The 18,093-nt window shown below is 39.3% G+C and overlaps 1 protein-coding gene across 1 annotated transcript in view; it reads right to left on the reverse strand.

The window, feature by feature from the left end:
* LOC145990033 (beta-glucuronidase-like) overlaps positions 1–18,093 on the reverse strand; it is a 69,330-nt gene that overhangs the window by 45,531 nt on the left and 5,706 nt on the right. Inside the window, exons 2-5 of the mRNA XM_083125660.1 lie at positions 16,246–16,446; positions 11,942–12,124; positions 4,181–4,347; positions 2,499–2,647 (exon numbers count right to left, since the gene is read on the reverse strand). Of these exons, the coding sequence (XP_082981786.1) occupies positions 2,499–2,647; positions 4,181–4,347; positions 11,942–12,124; positions 16,246–16,431 (685 nt within the window). The 5' untranslated portion in view covers positions 16,432–16,446. The remainder of the gene's footprint in view (positions 1–2,498; positions 2,648–4,180; positions 4,348–11,941; positions 12,125–16,245; positions 16,447–18,093) is intronic.

Here is an 18,093-nt window from a genome sequence, read left to right on the forward strand (position 1 = left end):
TAAATCTTTTTTGTAATGTCCTTCAAAGCCGTAAGTTCCCAACATAATGCTTGTCTTCCAATAAGTTCAGAGGAAATTATACAACAAATTCTGCAAACGAGTATATTTTCAATATCTAATTTTCATACTTAATAAGTCTTTCGGGTAGGAGGGGGGGAGGTCCGGACCCCTAAATACGCCCTTCGTGTCCTTCAAAGTCCTATGATTCCAATATAATCCTTGTCTTCCAATAAGTTGAGAGGAAGTTATACAACAACGGCTAAACGAATATATTTTTCATTATTTAATTTTAGTACTTGATAAATCTTTCGGGGGGGTCCGGACCCCCTGGATCCCATAAATACGTCCTTGGTTACAATAACTTTACAGTTAAAAAGTGAAGGAAAATGTAACACCCGTGAAAAATGGATTGGCTCGTGAGCTCTCGAAAAAAAAAGGCGTATTCTATCCTGTATATATGCAGCCACGCGATACAGTTACACTTTGTTTTCGCAGTCCTTTTCAAAACAGTTTCCCCTTTCCTGTGTAGGGCCGGGAGTGAAGCCCCCACCTGATTCAGGGTCTGAATCCACTCCCGCAAAAACAAATAAATAAATAATTTAAGAAATAGAAATTGAAAAAAGCTACCTTGCTCTCACAAAGTAAAAAAATAAAAAGCCTAAAATAAACGTTTAATTTCCATTCTTCGTATGATAATGTTCACGTTGTGTTCGCGAAAAGAGCGAAAAATACCGTTACGTCGATTCCCAATACATATTTTATTTGAGGAAGTTCTTGCGTGTTTCTTAAAAGATATTGCTATCGTTTTAGAAAGCAGTTCTTAAGAATCATTCGGCGAGGTCTCGAGCATTCCAATCCACGTAGATTTCAATCAGAGGCAAAGGTTGATGTGTTCGCTGACGTAAGGAAAAGGAAGAAGAATCACAGATACACTGTGGTCAGGTGCCCATTTTTGGTGGAACAGCGAAAGTGGGAAGAGATCGAAGGTCGTTACGTCAAGGATTAGTTTACGAGAATTGGAAACCAGTTCGGAAAGATGATCTTCACATTTGACCTTTTGTCTTACAGATAATTATGGGTTTCCGAAACAAAGAAATAACATCATTAGCAAGCTGAGTTACCTTAGTCAGTGTGACAAACCCAGGAATATTTGTAAAGGAATATGATCAGGGGTAGACAAAACTAATACCGTCTGGTTAACATTCCATTTGTCTGACCACGAGTGTAATTTTTCTGGGCATTAAAAAATAAATCAGTCGCCAGCACCTTTTTCTGAGGAGCCAGCTCCCCCCAGTACGGGCCGATAAAGCTACGAATCTAAGATAAGCTACGGAAAGTGATCTTAAAACATTTAATTTATTAATTAATACAAGATTGGATTAAGAGCAATTAGTTCTTGGACGGGAGTGGCTTTCTTAAAGACGCTTAACCGGGAGCAGCATGAAGAACTATGCAATACATTCTAATATATGGCCGTCTCTACCATATTGCTGCATATTTTAAAATTCGTCTATAGCAGGATTGTAAAAATGTATGTCACGTTTATTATTCTGATTTAATGATACATGTGTTACAGAAAACACACAAACATTAAGAAACACATACTGTACTCGTTAATTAAAAAAAACGTAATGGAAATCTCCGTCATCGAACTCGAAATATTAAGAAAAAATCGAACTGGACAGAAGCGCATTTTGAGGATGCAAGCTTGCCCGTTGAGGCAGAGGGGTGGGGAAACTATACCGCTAGAGGAATCTCTGCATTTCTGGAGGTGAAAAGGTTCTTCGATAGCTTGCAACCAGTTCCTTCACTTTTGACTTCTGTACGTGTTCTCTTTGCAAATCATTCAGTAATTTAAATACAAAAAAGACATGCCACAGGAAGAACATATCATAATGTAATGTGCAGATTGTCCAACACTGAATAACCTTCTGCGCCAGATTTGTTTGTTTGTTTCGTAAGCTACTGCCAAATGTTATGAATCGAACAAGACACATCGATTTTATCGAATACCCCATAAATCGAAGCGTATCACATGCGCAGTGCTGCCACCTCCGGCATAATATATTAAAACGTTATAACATGATTATAACTAATGTTTAATAAGTATATAAGTGATGTCCATAATTATAAGCCCTATAATTATGGACAAAAACGGCTTCTAAGCTGTTAAGTCAAGCGTAAAGGAATAATAATTATCCCAGCATTACCGATTATCTCTGGAGCCTTCGAACGAAAACAAGTCTCTGCGCAAGTAGTGACGCGATGAGACCAATGAACACATGAGAGGGAATGGGATTGCGTGGAGGGAGAGCGACTGCAGTTACCAGCCATTCCAGCAGCGTGAACTGCTTCCCTCTGCCCACTCGACCCCCCCCCCCCTGCTCCAGGGATATCCGGGAGAGAGATAGTCGCACTCTTGGTAAGCGAGCACCCACTGGGCACCCAACAAGTCCGCACCAGCCCTAGGCACGCCACTACGTGAACCAGAATCGTACCTGTGGTTCCATCAATGTCTGTGGTGACGGTGACGTCATCGATGTACACGCTTGGTGTGGTGAACAGCAACACGGGACGATGTATCCCTGCGTAATTAAAGAAGTCGAAAGTGTATGTCTGCCGCAAACGTGGAGTTGAATATCTGTATCTGAAATTTAAAGAAGAAATTCACAAAAATCATTATTCCGTATATGCAAAAGTTCTTGAAAATCATCGATTTTATACAAATTAAAGAAGCATGTAGTTATAATTGTCTGAATCTTAATGACAATGGTAAATTGGATGTTATCCATTCAATAGCGATTTTTACTTCGTTATTCTAACACATCTTCTCTCGAAACATGGAACAAGAAAAAGTAAATTTAATAGACAGACAATATATCAAATGCCCACTAACATTGCATTGTTCATCGCTGAAGGGATTGGGGTATCCAAGAAGATCAGAAGATCATGAGGGTTTATATGTATGTATGTATGTATGTATGTATGTGTGTGTGTATATATATAAACTGGCAGATACATTAAAAGGTTCTAAAATACAGTACTAAATACTACAGGGTGGGCACGAATTAAGATCATCAATTACGTTTAACAATGAGAACATATTTATAATAGGGCCTCCCGATTGCTTAGTGGTAGCGTCATCGCTTTGTAATCAAGGGATCCCGGGTTCGATAGCCGGTGGAGGCACATGGCACAGTTGTTCGGATCCCACTTCAAACTATAGGTCCAGTCACGATTAGCCTTCCGACTTAAACAACAAATCAATCATATTTATGATATTGGCAACATTTTATTTTCTGAAGATAATAACTTAGACATCACAATGACAATTTTATCTGTTTTCCTCATAATTATCAATTTGAGCTCCATTTGAATCAATGAAAACGTAATTGGCTTTCCTTCTGTCTGTTCGTGGCTTACCAGATTTTTATAGTCTGAAGCACTTCAGGTTACATCAAATAACTTGTTGATCCTTGAGACAGTGGCACTTTTAAGTGCTAGAGGTCCACATCCCTGCAGCATTCGTCGCTGAACTTCAGCTACACGTTATTCGTAATGGAAAATGCACGTACACATTTGACACGGTGCTCAATACTTAGGCGACTTGCTGCCATTCTAAACAACATCCACGTCTTCCTCTGTGTCAGTTAGATTTTACATACGTGTAAAGAAAGATAAAAAGGAAAGAAAAATACTAGCTGAATTAATACAAAAGTTACAGAGTGACAAAAGGTGAAAAAATCCTGGTCTTCACAAGTTTTGAGTTGGTTGGTTGATTTGGTGTTTTAAGTCCACTTTATGCACAGTAAGGCTAATCGGGACTGGACCTACAGTTTAAAGTGAGATCCGAACCACTATGTAACTCCGCATTGTATCGAACCCGGGATCCCTTCCCAAGTTTTGGGGTTCATCCTTCCATATACAAGGTGTAACACTCTGTGTGATGTGTGAGTTTTCAGAATTAGGTCGTGCAGGCGGCAACGAAGACATGCGATGAGAGTGAAGAAAGTATCCCAGTCATTAGGATATGCATTTTCGGCCATATTTTCAGATGAACAGAGAATCCATACCTGATGTTGGCAGGATACAACATTGATATCCACATCACATTAGAATTCTATGCTTAAAACATGAGAAAATTCATTTACATGTAAGGACAAACAATATGCAGACTTACCCTCCTATCTCTACCACTTGTCCTTGAGGAATGGTGTAGGCGCTGAGGGTGTTATCTACAGCCACTGTGACCCTGTTCTTCGCGCCGAAACGTAGCGATCCTGTGACGTCACATTGGAACGGCAAGTGTCCCATCTCGTGGCTTGTGGTGTAATGCCCATTGACCCACTGAAACGGAAGAAAAAGCTTCCTGAGTTCAGTGATACCAGTTACAGGGATGATTTAACACTCATATTTAGGTATATTCTGGATATTCATTTTTACGTTGCTTTTCTACGTATTTACAACCTTGGTGACAATGAAGTTCGACCAGAAAGGAATACGTGATTAAATGCACAGAGGCATAGGCGGTGGAATGGGTGACCCGCAGAAGTGACGCATGTGTGTAAAAGGAGGCGTGTGAGCAGGCAAGAATCGTGATCCCAGCATGTTGCACCCAAGGTCACGTAAAGAACGAAAACGGGGAACTATACGCGTGACATTGAACTTCGACCAGGCACCAGACCCATACGGAAAAATTCCAGATAGTGGCGCATTCGACGGAAGCATGACGTCACGGACACGATAGGGGAGTCCGCCGTATATAAGCGCGTGCTGTGCACCGAGGAACCGCAGTGCATCATCACCATGGCCAGGGGCAAACCTATTGACAACACCGTGAGGAGAAGAGTGGTGGAGTTGCAACGGGATGGACTCAGTGAACGGAAAATAGGGCGCCAACTGAACTTACCCAAGTCAACCGTCCACTGCATCATCAAACACCACCAAAATACGAATACTACAGAGCCAGGTAAGGCCCCCGGTCGAAAACGCCTGCTGAGCGTGCGTGACCTACGGATATTTAGGCGCTATATCCAGACCAACAATCATGTTTCTGTGGCCGAATTACGACTGTGGACTCGAGAACGCTTTCACATTGAAGTGTCAACCAGAACCATTCGCCGTTACCTACAGCGATGCGGTTACCGAGTGTACAAGGTGAAACGTAAACCCTTCCTTTCCATGTTGAACAAAGGCAATCGACTACGGTGGGCACGAATGTACCGGGGCTGGACATTTCGGCAGTGGAACAGGGTTTTGTGGACGGACGAATCCATTTTCAACGTTGTGTACGGGAAAATACGGAAAATCAGTCATTTGTCGGAAGGAGGAACAGAATGAAGCAAAATGTTATGCACGTCGGGTACAGAAACCTGTCTCGGTGATGGTATGGGGATGCATGACGGCATCTGGGGTTGGCCCACTACACGTCTGTGAGGGCATTGTGAATGCACACGCCTATACACGCATACTGGAGCGGCATCTTCCCACAGTGCGAAGGCACCTGTTCCACAGGCGGCGTCTCATCTTTCAACACGACAATGACAGGCCTCATACAGCGCGGTTGACAAGAGAATGGTTGACTCGCCATCACGTGCGAACTCTGCCATGGCCACCATCGAGTCCCGACCTCTCGCCCATTGAGAATGTGTGGCGTGTTCAGAGGGGCCCCACGACAGTGGCTGCTCTTATCGCCTGCCTGCAGGAGGAATGGCACCGCATCGATGTGGAATACCTTGAACGACTCGTCCGCAACATGCCCCGAAGCATTGCAACAGTTATGCGCCGACGGGGCGGCGTCACACCATGGTAAACAGGATCCCCTCTAACATTGGTCGAACTTCAATGTCACGTGTAGATGGACGAAAATGTTTTATTTTGTGTGGACACCATATATTGCTGCGTTGCAGCGGAAATTTATGTTTTCCTTTGTTCCATGTAGCCTGCTGAATAAAATATGTTCAGCATATGCATGTGTTCTCCTTCTTTCACAACCCACTCCTATATTTGTGACTGGCCGAACTTCATTGTCACTAAGGTTGTATATAGCTTAGTCCTTACAACGAAAAGTGCGAGGAAACAAAACAACAAAGCACTGGCGTACGCAGGATTCTTTTTTGGGCTGGAGTTGTAAAGTTGGATAGTACAGTGGGATTCATTAGTATTACCGTCCAAATTGTTCATTTCTCTTACATCCTATGTGTTTTTAAGCGATGGATTTTTATGTATGCTGGTGCAGAAGTTGTCAACAGCTTGTTTTAAGCTTTCTTTTAATTCCCGAAGCTCTTATTGGATCAACTAAAGTGCACGAATATGGTGATGGACAATTTGCACGGTATTACTCATGGATCCCACTGTACATAGCTTCGATCTAGGGGGTGGGATAGACAATAAAGTATTTCGTATATTTAGAGCTTTTCGCTCTATTAAAGATCTACTCGAAGATAGAGATGGTAATGTGGGGTCATTTAAAGGAAGGGGGTATGCATTTACACCTTTCTTTTTTTGAGTTAACTGATTTGATTTTCTGACAATTTCGGGAGGGGCTGTAGCACCATCAGCTCGGCCCTGGGTACGCCAGTGAACAACAGTAAAGAAAACATTTCAGACCTAAGATTCATAACCCTGCCACAGTTTATGCGTTTTATCAGCAATTTATTTATCCAAACACCCCCAAAAGCTCTTAAAACACCTTTAAGTTTTGCAACACCCTCTAAAAGTGCTTACAAAGGCTCATTTTATGACAATTTTAATGCCAAATCTATGTTTAAGCCCCCTAAAAACTACGTCACTACCCTTCCCTGATGGAACATTATGGATAAACTCTTAATCAGGCTCTTCCTCGTCCCCTGGTGTTGCATTTGAGTGAAATAACTCAACTCGCTTCAAGATAGCTGACAAATAAATTCAGCTACAATTCGACAATGAAAAAAGTTTAAAACATAGTGGTTGTTTTAGGCAGGATGGAAAAGAAGCTAATCTCCAATGCTCTGACCACCCTACTGGCAGTAAATTTAGAACTTTCAAGCTAAACTGTTTATGGCTTAATGCTTGGGGTGCTGAACTACAGCGTGTTCCTTTCAAACCTCCAACATTTCAATTCATCATTGCTAAAAGGTTATGAAACAATGGAATGCGAGTGGTACTAGACGAAAGAGAAACTCAAAGAATTTTATTGCATGACCTCGAAGTTCACCGTTTGCTCACTATGCAGCGCCACAATCGCATAAAGCACAATGGCGACTCCGCAGCAGCGCGCACAATCTGTATTCTGGTATGCAGTGCAAAGAAATTATCGGAGATAATATGGAGGAGAAGCACAACCCTGACAGATGGAATGTGGCCTCGTGAAAACAAGAAGTCTAGGATCCTTGTCCATACGATCTAGCATTTCAATAGCGAATTTCTGTAGTTGTGGCTTATCATTTGGCTGCAATTGTTGAACAATTTGCACCTTGTAAGGGTACAAATGAAGCCAAAAACTTCGCACACCGTGCCTTAATGGTTTTCCCATCAGGTGCAGTGGCGCAGGAACGGGGGGGTACAGGGGTACATTGTACCCCCCTAAATTTTTGAAGGGGGGTACTGAACCCCCTAAATCCGTAAATCGAGTTGTACCCCCCTTGCTAATTTGACAGCAGACGCAAGGTGCTACTGTTAAAAGAACCTATTTTAAGTTCGCCCAATAAAAAAGTGTATATTGTTTATAACTTATAGGCCTAAACATAATCTTCCTTACCACAGAAATTCAAACCAATGTAAACAGTGGCGTGCCCAAGGGGGGGTTGGTGGGGGTTATAACCCCCCCTTTGGCCTAGTATTCATAAAAAAAAAGAACGTCAAATGTAGGAAAAGCTGGCAAAATAGGGATGACTACCAAAAATAGTGTACATAACCCCTCCCTTTCGAAAATCCTGGGCACGCCACTGATTGTAAACTTATTCTACTACATTGTGGTTGCTACTAGTTAGTTCATTGACCTATTCTTGGAAACCTCTTAAAGGAGATGAAAATTGTTTAAAATGTGTGTGGAATGATGGAATCAGATTTGCTCTCAGACAATCAAGCTGCAGACGAATGCTCCTTTGCGTAAGGAGGGGGGTACACTTTTCTAAAGAAGTGGTCACGTCGATTCGAAGATAAGATACAAATCTTCATCAGAAGAGTATATGACTGATCCCATTTTCTTTTGAATATTTAAAATGGAATTTTCCAAAACGAAATACTTACACGAACGAGACGAGACACTACAGACCAACTTGGGGGTACAATGTACTGCTGTACCTCACCCATATTTTTCATAACTTTGTAAGGGGGTGTTCGGAAAACTATACTTAAACCTATATATTGAGAGATTTTGAAAATAGAGTCCCGATTAGCCTATCTGAGCATGAAGTGAATCTAGAGTGGAAACCGAAACAAAAATAAACACAAACATGAACGAGAAGGACCTCGCCACACAGGAGACGAGATGAGGCTGTGACAATTCTCAACTCATCGCATCGCGATATCATTCCTAGGTGAAATGATTTTTTTTCTTAGACATTTAAACAGGGTTCAATTTGCGACATTATCAGAGGAGCGGGGAGGGAATTTTTATTACCTATGTATGAGGTATACTTATAATAATAACATTAATTACTTAAAATCAAATTTTGATATCGAATGCAACACAAACACATCACCATTTTTAGTTATACCCTAAAGTTAAGCTGTAAGAAAATTACATTAGTCAGATGAATGCACGAGATAAATGAAACTCACTGCAGGTTCTATTGGTAGATTTTGGATTGGATTCGCAAGGTCTTTGAGTGAGATGGGAATGTTTGATTGATTTATTTGGTTTATTTTACTTCTCATTTCTGCCACTTTTGGCTAATCGCGAAGTTGAGGATGAGTGATGATGATATGATGAAATTGATGAATACTCACAAATAACACCCATGCCCAGGCCGGGATTCGAACCTGGGATCTCTGGCATCTTGGCACGCTAAGCTAACCCCTCAGCCACGGAGGCCGGCGAGGTGGGAATCTGTTTTGGATTTTCTTTGTAGATTCAAAAATCTTTAACTGTGACGCGCACATGCTTTTGCTTATATTGAAGTTTACCTTTTCACATAAACGAGAAATTGACATGTCACTCTAAAATACACGCATGTATCTGCATTTAATACCACTACATACAAAAAATAAACCATGGCCTGTTCTTCATATGGTCCACCAAAGATTGAAAAGAAAACAAAACTTTTGAGCATATGGCTTTCCTTGCTTCCTCCGAGATCTGAAGAATTTCGATTTTAGTATATGTAATTATAGTACTTTCAGTGCTTGAAGAGTGTCATTAGGTACAGCTAATTATATAACAAATAAATGCTTTGTCAAATGTTTCACAAATATTTCAAAGTTAGACTTCTTACGAGTTGATCGGGAACCACCTCAAGTCAGTCTTTTTCTTTTTTAATACAACGCCCTACAGATGTCTGAGTAAATACCAAATAACAGTTGGGCTGAAAAGTTCGTAGGCTGACTCATAGATGGCGTTACCAGAATTAAATCCATGTGATTTTTACTTAGTACTAACCTTCAAAAGATACGTGTATAAATTTCACAGCTGCCGGATAATTAGTTCGTGAGATATAGCATTGTGAGTGAAGCAGCTTTTGGTATTGTGAAAAATTGGATAAAAAAGAATTTCGTGTGTTAATAAATCATTGCTTTTTGGCGGAAAAAAATACTGTTGAAGCCAAGGCTTGGCTTGATAAACATTATTCGGACTCTGCACCAGGAAAATCAACCGTTGAGAAGTGGTTTGCTAAATTTAAACGAGGCGAAATGAGCATCGAAGACGATGCACGCAGTGGACGCCCCAAAGAGGCTGTTACCGACGAAAACATGAAAAAAAGTCCACAAAATAATTTTAAATGATCGTAAAGTGAAGTTGATCGAGATAGCTGAGACTTTAAAAATATCAAAGGAACGTGTTGGACATATTGTGCATGAATATTTGAACATGCGAAAGCTGTGTGCAAAATGGGTGCCGCGCGTGCTGTTTCATCAAGACAATGCACCGTGTCACAAATCAATGAAAACGATGGCAAAATTATATGAATTAGACTACGAATTGCTTTCCCATCCACCATATTCTCCAGATCTGGCCCCCAGGGACTTTTTCCTGTTTGCAGACTTTAAAAGAATGCTCGCTGGAAAGAAATTTAGCACTGATGAAGAGGTAATCGCCGAAACTGAGGCCTATTTTGAGGCTAAAGAGAAATCGTTCTATAAAAATGGCATCGAAAAATTGTATGACCGCTATAATCGTTGTATCGCCCTCGAAGGCAACTATATTGAATAATAAAATCGAATTTTGTCAAAAAAAATATTTTTTTACTATGTTAGCCTACGAACTTTTCAGCCCAACTGTTACATGGCTTCTGAAAGACATTGGATGTTGTACACATCTGCCATAAGTTGTTTAAAGATATTTTTATGCGTAGCTATGGGAATTTAAAATTAGAATGAACTGAAGTGGAACTCTATAAGTATGATATATTCATAATCTATATCCAGATGATTATTCCTGGTTGGGGTGGCTCAAGATCCTCCTCACCCCCTTTAATCTCAACCTGCATTAAAATGAATAGATGTATCTTTGTTCGCAATTTTCACAAAATTCAAATAAGCCCAGAACGAAGTCCAGAGCTATATATACTGCTGGACAAAAAAACCGGACACTTGCATTTTTTGTGATAACGCATACATTCTGATTCGAAGGCTAACTAAATTATTGGAAATATATTCAACAGAAAACAAACTTTGAGGATGTTCTACATACATTAATAAGTTAAATTAGAACAAAAACGAAAGTTACAGAAAACTACCAAACTGAGAGCGTAATTCATAAGTAATTGCAATTCAGATGTCAAATATTAAAGTGTCCGGTTTTCTTTGTCCAGCAGTATATGTTTCAGAATTGTTATCTGGTTTTAAAATCTGTTTAAAGAAACATAAATTCTAAGAAAAATAAACAAAAAAAAATAGCAATGCAAATTTTGCATTAAATAACAGGACATTCGTGTGTGCTGTTCTAAAATAGAATATTTCCCATGCCTTCACATTATACCTAAGTATCAAGGACGTATTTAGGAGGGGGTCCAGACACTTCCCCGAAAGACTTACCAAGAAGTAAAAGTAAATAATCAAAATATAATTGTTTAGCATTTGTTATATAATGGTTATTTCCGCTGAACTTATTGGAAGTCAAGGAATTTGGCTCATACGGCTTTGAAAGGTTCCAAAGATTTATGCACACAAGTGACACAACTAATGATAATATCCATAAGATATTAATCAGAAACTTTACTTTTCGTTAATTGGATCTAACTTTTGTTTATTATTCAATAAATATTCAATTATTTTTCTATTTGACATTAAATTCCTTGACAGGGCAGTTGTTTTTATGCAAATCTTGGCGATCTTAACTACATGCAAGCTAGATGCTGTTATATCTATATTCTTTTACTATCTTTTGCCTATTCACGTAATAACAACAATACAATATTAATTAACTTACATATTTAATTAATATTTTAATTTAATTAAATATTATAATAATAATAATAATTATTATTATTATTATTATTGCAACACTTGGTTGGACCCCTCGAAATGTATTTCTAGGTGCAGTAGTATGTGTGTTTATAGTATATATGGGAGGCTGAATTTTGTACCCCCCCAAATGAAAAACGTTCCTGCGCCACTGATCAGGTGCTTCACCTCCATATTCTCTCCGGTAATGAACTATATCTGTTGGGGAAATCAATATACCTATTTCAGTATAGCAACTACACTTCCTGCACGTATATTTATGAGAATACATTGCACGCCACCAAATATTCTATATGGTTATAAAGAAAATAGAAAAATATCGCAGAAATATACTTACGACTAATGCTTTGTAATGAACGCTTCCAAAACGAAGCCAAATTCGTGTTTTCTGGTGCTGCCATCTTTCGGGCACGTAGAACTCTCTGTCGTACCAAGCCCAACCTACATAATCTCGTAGTGTTTTGTTTTGTGTGACGTCGTTGTAACTGGAGGGAACAGGCATCTGTATTACATCTCCTGTCTGAAAAAAATAAATTTGATTGCTGAGAATTTGTGAGAAGAAAACTCAAATAAAACTGTCAATGAAATAAATCACCACAATAAAGAGGGGATTTGGAGTGTCAACGAAGTTTTCCAAATTATTGCACACCAGGGGCGTCGTCACTGGGTGGACAACGGTGGGTTTTAGCCTTCGTGAAGTAATCTTAACTCATCACCCTGTCCACACAGCATAGGAAATTTTCGAAATAATTTACATTATAGTAGAGCTATAATCACACACAGGAACAGGAAAGAAGAAAGAGAAAGAAGGGGAGGAGAAGAAATAAAGTTCTGAAAACCGCAACTACCAATAATCTAACAAAGAGAAGAAACATTTCAGAGTGGAAATACTTTATGTACACCCTATGTTTTTGTAATTGAACTCATTATAACTACAATATTTTGAAATGTGTAAATCCGAAACTTCAAATTATCCTTATAAATGTAATACATTGTATATCATTTATTTATAACAGTTATTCGTCAGTTCTAAAGAAACAATTATGTCAAAACTGTTCCTGAAATTGTGTTGCAACCGTTCCTGAAATTGTGTTGCATAAACGTCTCTCCAATAAGGACAGTTTCGGAATAACTTTCCTTGTCGGTGCGTTCTCTCACGTACCATTCGTACAGTTCCTCGAATTGATGAACGTTAACTGAAGTATGGTCAGACATCTGCAGTCAAGAATTCACGTAACACTTGCATGTTGGAAAATCACAAATGAACGTTGTGGCTTTGACAAACTGCAGTTGTGCTACAGCTTCTAGAATTTAGATAGAGTGGCAAACTGCAGGCAGCTACGCTTCCTGGCTGGTTGAACTTCATGATGGAAACCGCTATTGGCGCTGGTTTCAGTCATGGTAGGAAGATTGTGTGTGCTTGTAATGGTTGCAACGTCTTATATTTTCCTTGTTAAATCTTCATGAAAGATTGATATGGTGTTTGTACAGTGGTGACTAATAACATTTTGAACTCCTGGAAACTTCCTATTATCGTGACTAATAAATAATACAGAAGAAAAGCGAATATGGAATACTCTTTTTAAAATATTTATTCAGAGGAAATCGTGTAAGCATTTTATAAGTACTTGTTATGAATTTTAAGGAGATTTATAATTTTAAAGAAATAAACACTACCAATAATTAGTTTGTCTCTAATGTTATCTAATTTATTGTAGACACGAAATATAATATTCCACTTCCGAGGTAACCTAATTACCTAAACAACACTTTGGATTGGTAGTGTATAGGTTTTTGTCACGAATCTTAAAACCACTTGGTAAAGAATAATGAATACTATCAAGGAATATAATGTGTTGACAATAAAAACTCCAGTCCATATTTCGTCTAAAATTCCTTCAAATATCCTGACTTCAAGAATTTAAAATTGCTCTTTAAGAACATACACGTCGTTACATTTGAATTACTGGGTGATATCAAGAAATTGGCGATCGGGATTAGCCTATCACCCTTCGAAATGTCTTCGAGGAAAATTACTAATAATACATAATGGAAAATTGGCTTTGTATGTCAGTTTATTTGTATTTAAATTGCAAGGCGGTATTTTCCTTGTCCCCGTTCCCCTCCACAGTTGTTTTTTAAGATACACCTGATTTATTTGCCCAGTGAAAGTAACGTAAGTACGGAACATTTTATATCTGACAACTCAGTGCACTGCTTTCGAACACTTCATGTAAAACGGAAATACAGGGTGTTTCAATAAAATGTATACACACTTTGAATGATTTCAGTGTTTGCGCATTCTCGTCCAATGGCTGCCTTCAATTCATCTACTCTTGCCTGTTTTGTGCCGTAAACTTTATCTTTTATACATCCCTATACATAAAATCTAGTGGCGTTAAGTCTGGTGAACGCGGAGGGTATCTTCTGAACCTCTTCATTCAATCCATTTGTTCAGCACATTTTGCTAAGTACCACTCACAGAACTGCACTCTCTGGTCCTGCTCATCTGCACTGAGAGCATGGACTCTTCTTGGAATATACCTCTTCCAATGCCAGTTCTTCAAAATGCAATATAGACACTTGATTTCGATATTCCTGTTAACATGTGTATACATTTTTTGGGTCACCCTGTAATTTAATTTTGAGTGTGCGTGGTTTTCAAAGGCTAAAAAAAAATTCCTGTCGTTTGATGCTGTCACCAATGTCTCCCGGCTCGACTTACTCTGCGTTGTTGTTGTCCTACATTTCTTATATTCCCCTTTCCTACCGATGACAACGCCTATTCGTGTCAAAGCCTGTAAATATTTACCCTTGCCAACTTCTGAGCGAGTTTTATTCCTTGCTTCTCCAGTCGTTTGTGTGTCATAATGCTAGTGGGGCGAGCAACTTTTCGGCTATGCCAACCAGGGACACGTCCTTGTCAGGCGAAAAAACACGACATGCAAGACTACTAATATAGTGTTATGTATTTTATTTCACTTGCTACAAAGTGTTACTTCCAGGTACTTCCGTGAAAAATGAAACCAAATGTCAAGTTCGTACATGTATTTAAGTCAGTATGACTGACTTAACGACTTTCTACTGACTTTATCCATACACCCCAAATACCATTCAAAAATTTGTCAACACTCTCCTAAATGTTTTCACATCCATGGCCCAATTTATGGTAAATTTGCTCCAAATTTACCCTTACCCCCTCCCCTTCCCCGCAGGTGTAAATGGCTCAAAACTCATTTTCAATTTCAGCAAAATATTACATATTAATTTGAACTACCTCTCTTCTGACAACATAAAAAATGTAGACATTTTAAGAATTGGAAATTTTAAAAAAAACACAAAGAAGTCATTGTTGCAATTTTTGTATAAAATACGTAATGCTTCTTTAACTAAACAATAATAACTAAAAACTGCTTTACAGTAGCCTTCTACTGTCATGTAAAGACACGACAAGAGCTTCAGAAATTGAAAATAGTTAAACAGCTAGCTTAAAGTTCAAAATCAAAACAGCTGTCTGACAGACCCCTCCATAGTACTAGTAGTTTGTAATTAACAACGTACATAGAAGTTAAGGTTTAAAGAATACACAAGGTCAAAGTTTTAAAATGTTACTTTCGTAACTACGTAGTTGTCCTTCCATGAAAATCCTATTAACATATGTACATACAGTACAACTAATTAAACAAATAAGCAATGCGGAAACATATATTTATTATTCGATAAAATGTCTTTAGGGATATGGGGTAAGATTGTTTCAGTTCTGTCGAAATGCACTTGAATATTGAAACCAAAGCCTCTGATTTATTCTAGAGCATGTATGTCTCCTCGTGTGGCAGATGGTTGCAGCAGTTTATGTCAATTGTTAAGTAAGATGTCCCCAGAGTAAATAAAACAAGTAAAATGGATCGTGAACAATTCTAGCTTCTGTAGGCTCAAGGATGCTCTTTGCGCTTCGTGTCTCGTCCATAACAAGCAATAATAGTTCGATCGAATACTGATATCTTACAAATATAACATAATGTAAGTGCTCGAAGTGAGGGTGGATGCAAGGCCTCCCCCCCCCCCTTTGGCGCAATGGTTGCGTTGTCGCCTTGTAATCAAAGGATCCCGGGTTCGATACCCAGTGGAGGCAAATAGTGGTTCGGATCCTACTTTAAACTGTAGGTGAAGTCCTGATTACTCTTACTGTGCATAAAGTGGACTTAAACACCAAATCAAACAAACAAAGAAATAAACGAGGGGGGTGCGGGGAGATGGTAGAAAAATGTTTACAAAACACCCCCCAGCTGTCACATTGTCACCCAGTTAAACCGTAGGAGCAACCCGAAGGCTAGACCAAACATCCTTCTTATTAACATTTTCCACTTCAAGCACTGATTAATATTATCTTAAATTTAAATCACACTACATATGACTGATCTTTTTATACCAGCATTTGCCTTTTGAAAACAAGTTGAAAAACTAGGAACTTTAGGCGTCCGGGTTTTCCATCACTGGATCATCGGTGCTGAACAAATAACAATATATTGATGGCCATCAAGATGGCCATAATGGTGATCTATCAATCACCCCTGTACGATATACCCCATCGAAGAGAGCAATGTGTGAGATTGCCAAAAGTAAAATTCAATTCGTACTTACTTCACCTAGCCTTCGTTTGAACCAGGAATCTCTGAATCCTACATTCTGATCCCAGACTGGCGAGATCCTGAAATCCCACAAGCCATCCAGAGACCGCAGCTCTCTACTCTCTGATTCCTGAGGGTAGAGGATTCCAGCCTCTGCTGAGAACACCAGCGCCATCAACTGTAGCAACATCAAGTTCATTCTGTTGCGATATTCCTGCAAGACGGTAGGAACTCACATGATACATAACACACACATACACACAAGCACACACATGCCGCATACATACATATTAATAATACGAACAATGAGTTTGCTCTAGCTAATACATTCCCTGACATTCGCTACGAGGCTCTGCGGCAAGCGGCCCGGCGTCAGGGCTTGTATTTCCCGGTGAACGGGATGCGCGACAGTCGCTAGAGTCGGCTATTAAAATTACAGTTTTCATATTGTGTACTAACCTTTACTACAGAAGGTGTTGAAAATGATGTCCCTCTGCTGCAACACATTCCTGGCATCTCCGAAGGAAATTGGCATTTACACGTGCAAGTTCGTCTACTGTAATTCTCCCGATTTTTCGTACAATACTCTCTTTAAACTCACGGATGGTGTGCGGATTGTCTTTGTATACTTTATTTTTTAGATTTTTTTAAAATTATTTTTTGTTTTTATATTTAAGAATTTTAGCGGCTCTAAATGCTGTGGTTTTTGAAACACCCGTTTCTTGTGAGAGGCGGTGGATAGATTTCCGAGGAGACTGTTCTAACCTTTGTCCTATCTCATCGAGTTTTTCCTCAGTACGTACACGTGGGTTTTTCTTTCCACCTTTATTCAGAACTGACCCTGTTACTCTAAACTTTTTTACGAGGTTTAATATAGTGGTCCTATGTGGAACGGGAACACCAGGAAATTTTGTTGCAAAACATCGTTGGACTTCTCCACAATTCCTCTTTCCGAAGTTACACTCGACAAGATAAATCCTTTGTTGTAATGTAAACTTTTGTGGTGGCATATTATGCCACAATCTTCAACACACGGACACGACACAACACAACTTCCGAGGGAGGATTATACTGGCGTCAGTCTGCAACGTCAACAGAAAGGGAAAGAGAGCGAAGACAGGCAGAGCGAAAAAAACATACTGTAGCGTGCGACTGTCGCGGACCCGTTCACCGGGAAAGACAAGCCCTGAAGCCGGGCCGCTTGCCGCAGAGTCTCGTAGCGAATGTCAGGGAATGCTCTTAGAAGTGTATATAACTCATCAAGCCCCTCGTCTGACCATTCCAATAAGTATTCCAAGCTGCATCTGCTATGCAGCATTTCAGTCCCGCCCGATTGGTGGCGCTAGTGAGCTCATGAACAGCAGCAGATGCATTCCGCAAAGAAATATGTTTACATCTGATTGAAATTTGAAAGTTGAAAATTTAAAGTTGAAATCTGCCGCAAAACCGCATACATACAGGAAAGAAAAAATATATTTTTAGGGCTTCTTGCTTTGAAACGATGCCTTAAAGAACAAAATGTCATTAACAAAAGTTGTTCGTCACACTATGAAAGTTTGTAGGTGTTGTTCGCTGACATCTTGTTGCATATGAATATGTGCTGTCGGATTTTTCAAATCTTTTTTCTTGTCCTTGTTTGCCACAACATATCTTTAGTGTTCTTCCTGTGGCCGCTTTTATGGTTATCAGAATATTTAAAAAAGAAGACGAAATGTTACTCAGCTGTTGCAGAACTTTCATCCAAGGTTAAGGTAGGTTGTTCATGACTTGACTTCTTTTTCTTCCTCTCTTCATGGGTGCAGCGATATTAAAAATCGTTGTTGCCGCTGTACAAGAATTTGCTTCACCAAAATTCTCAATA

Source organism: Lepisma saccharinum, chromosome 7, assembly GCF_977018435.1.
Source record: "Lepisma saccharinum chromosome 7, izLepSacc3.1, whole genome shotgun sequence".
In the NCBI taxonomy this organism is placed as follows: domain Eukaryota; kingdom Metazoa; phylum Arthropoda; class Insecta; order Zygentoma; family Lepismatidae; genus Lepisma; species Lepisma saccharinum.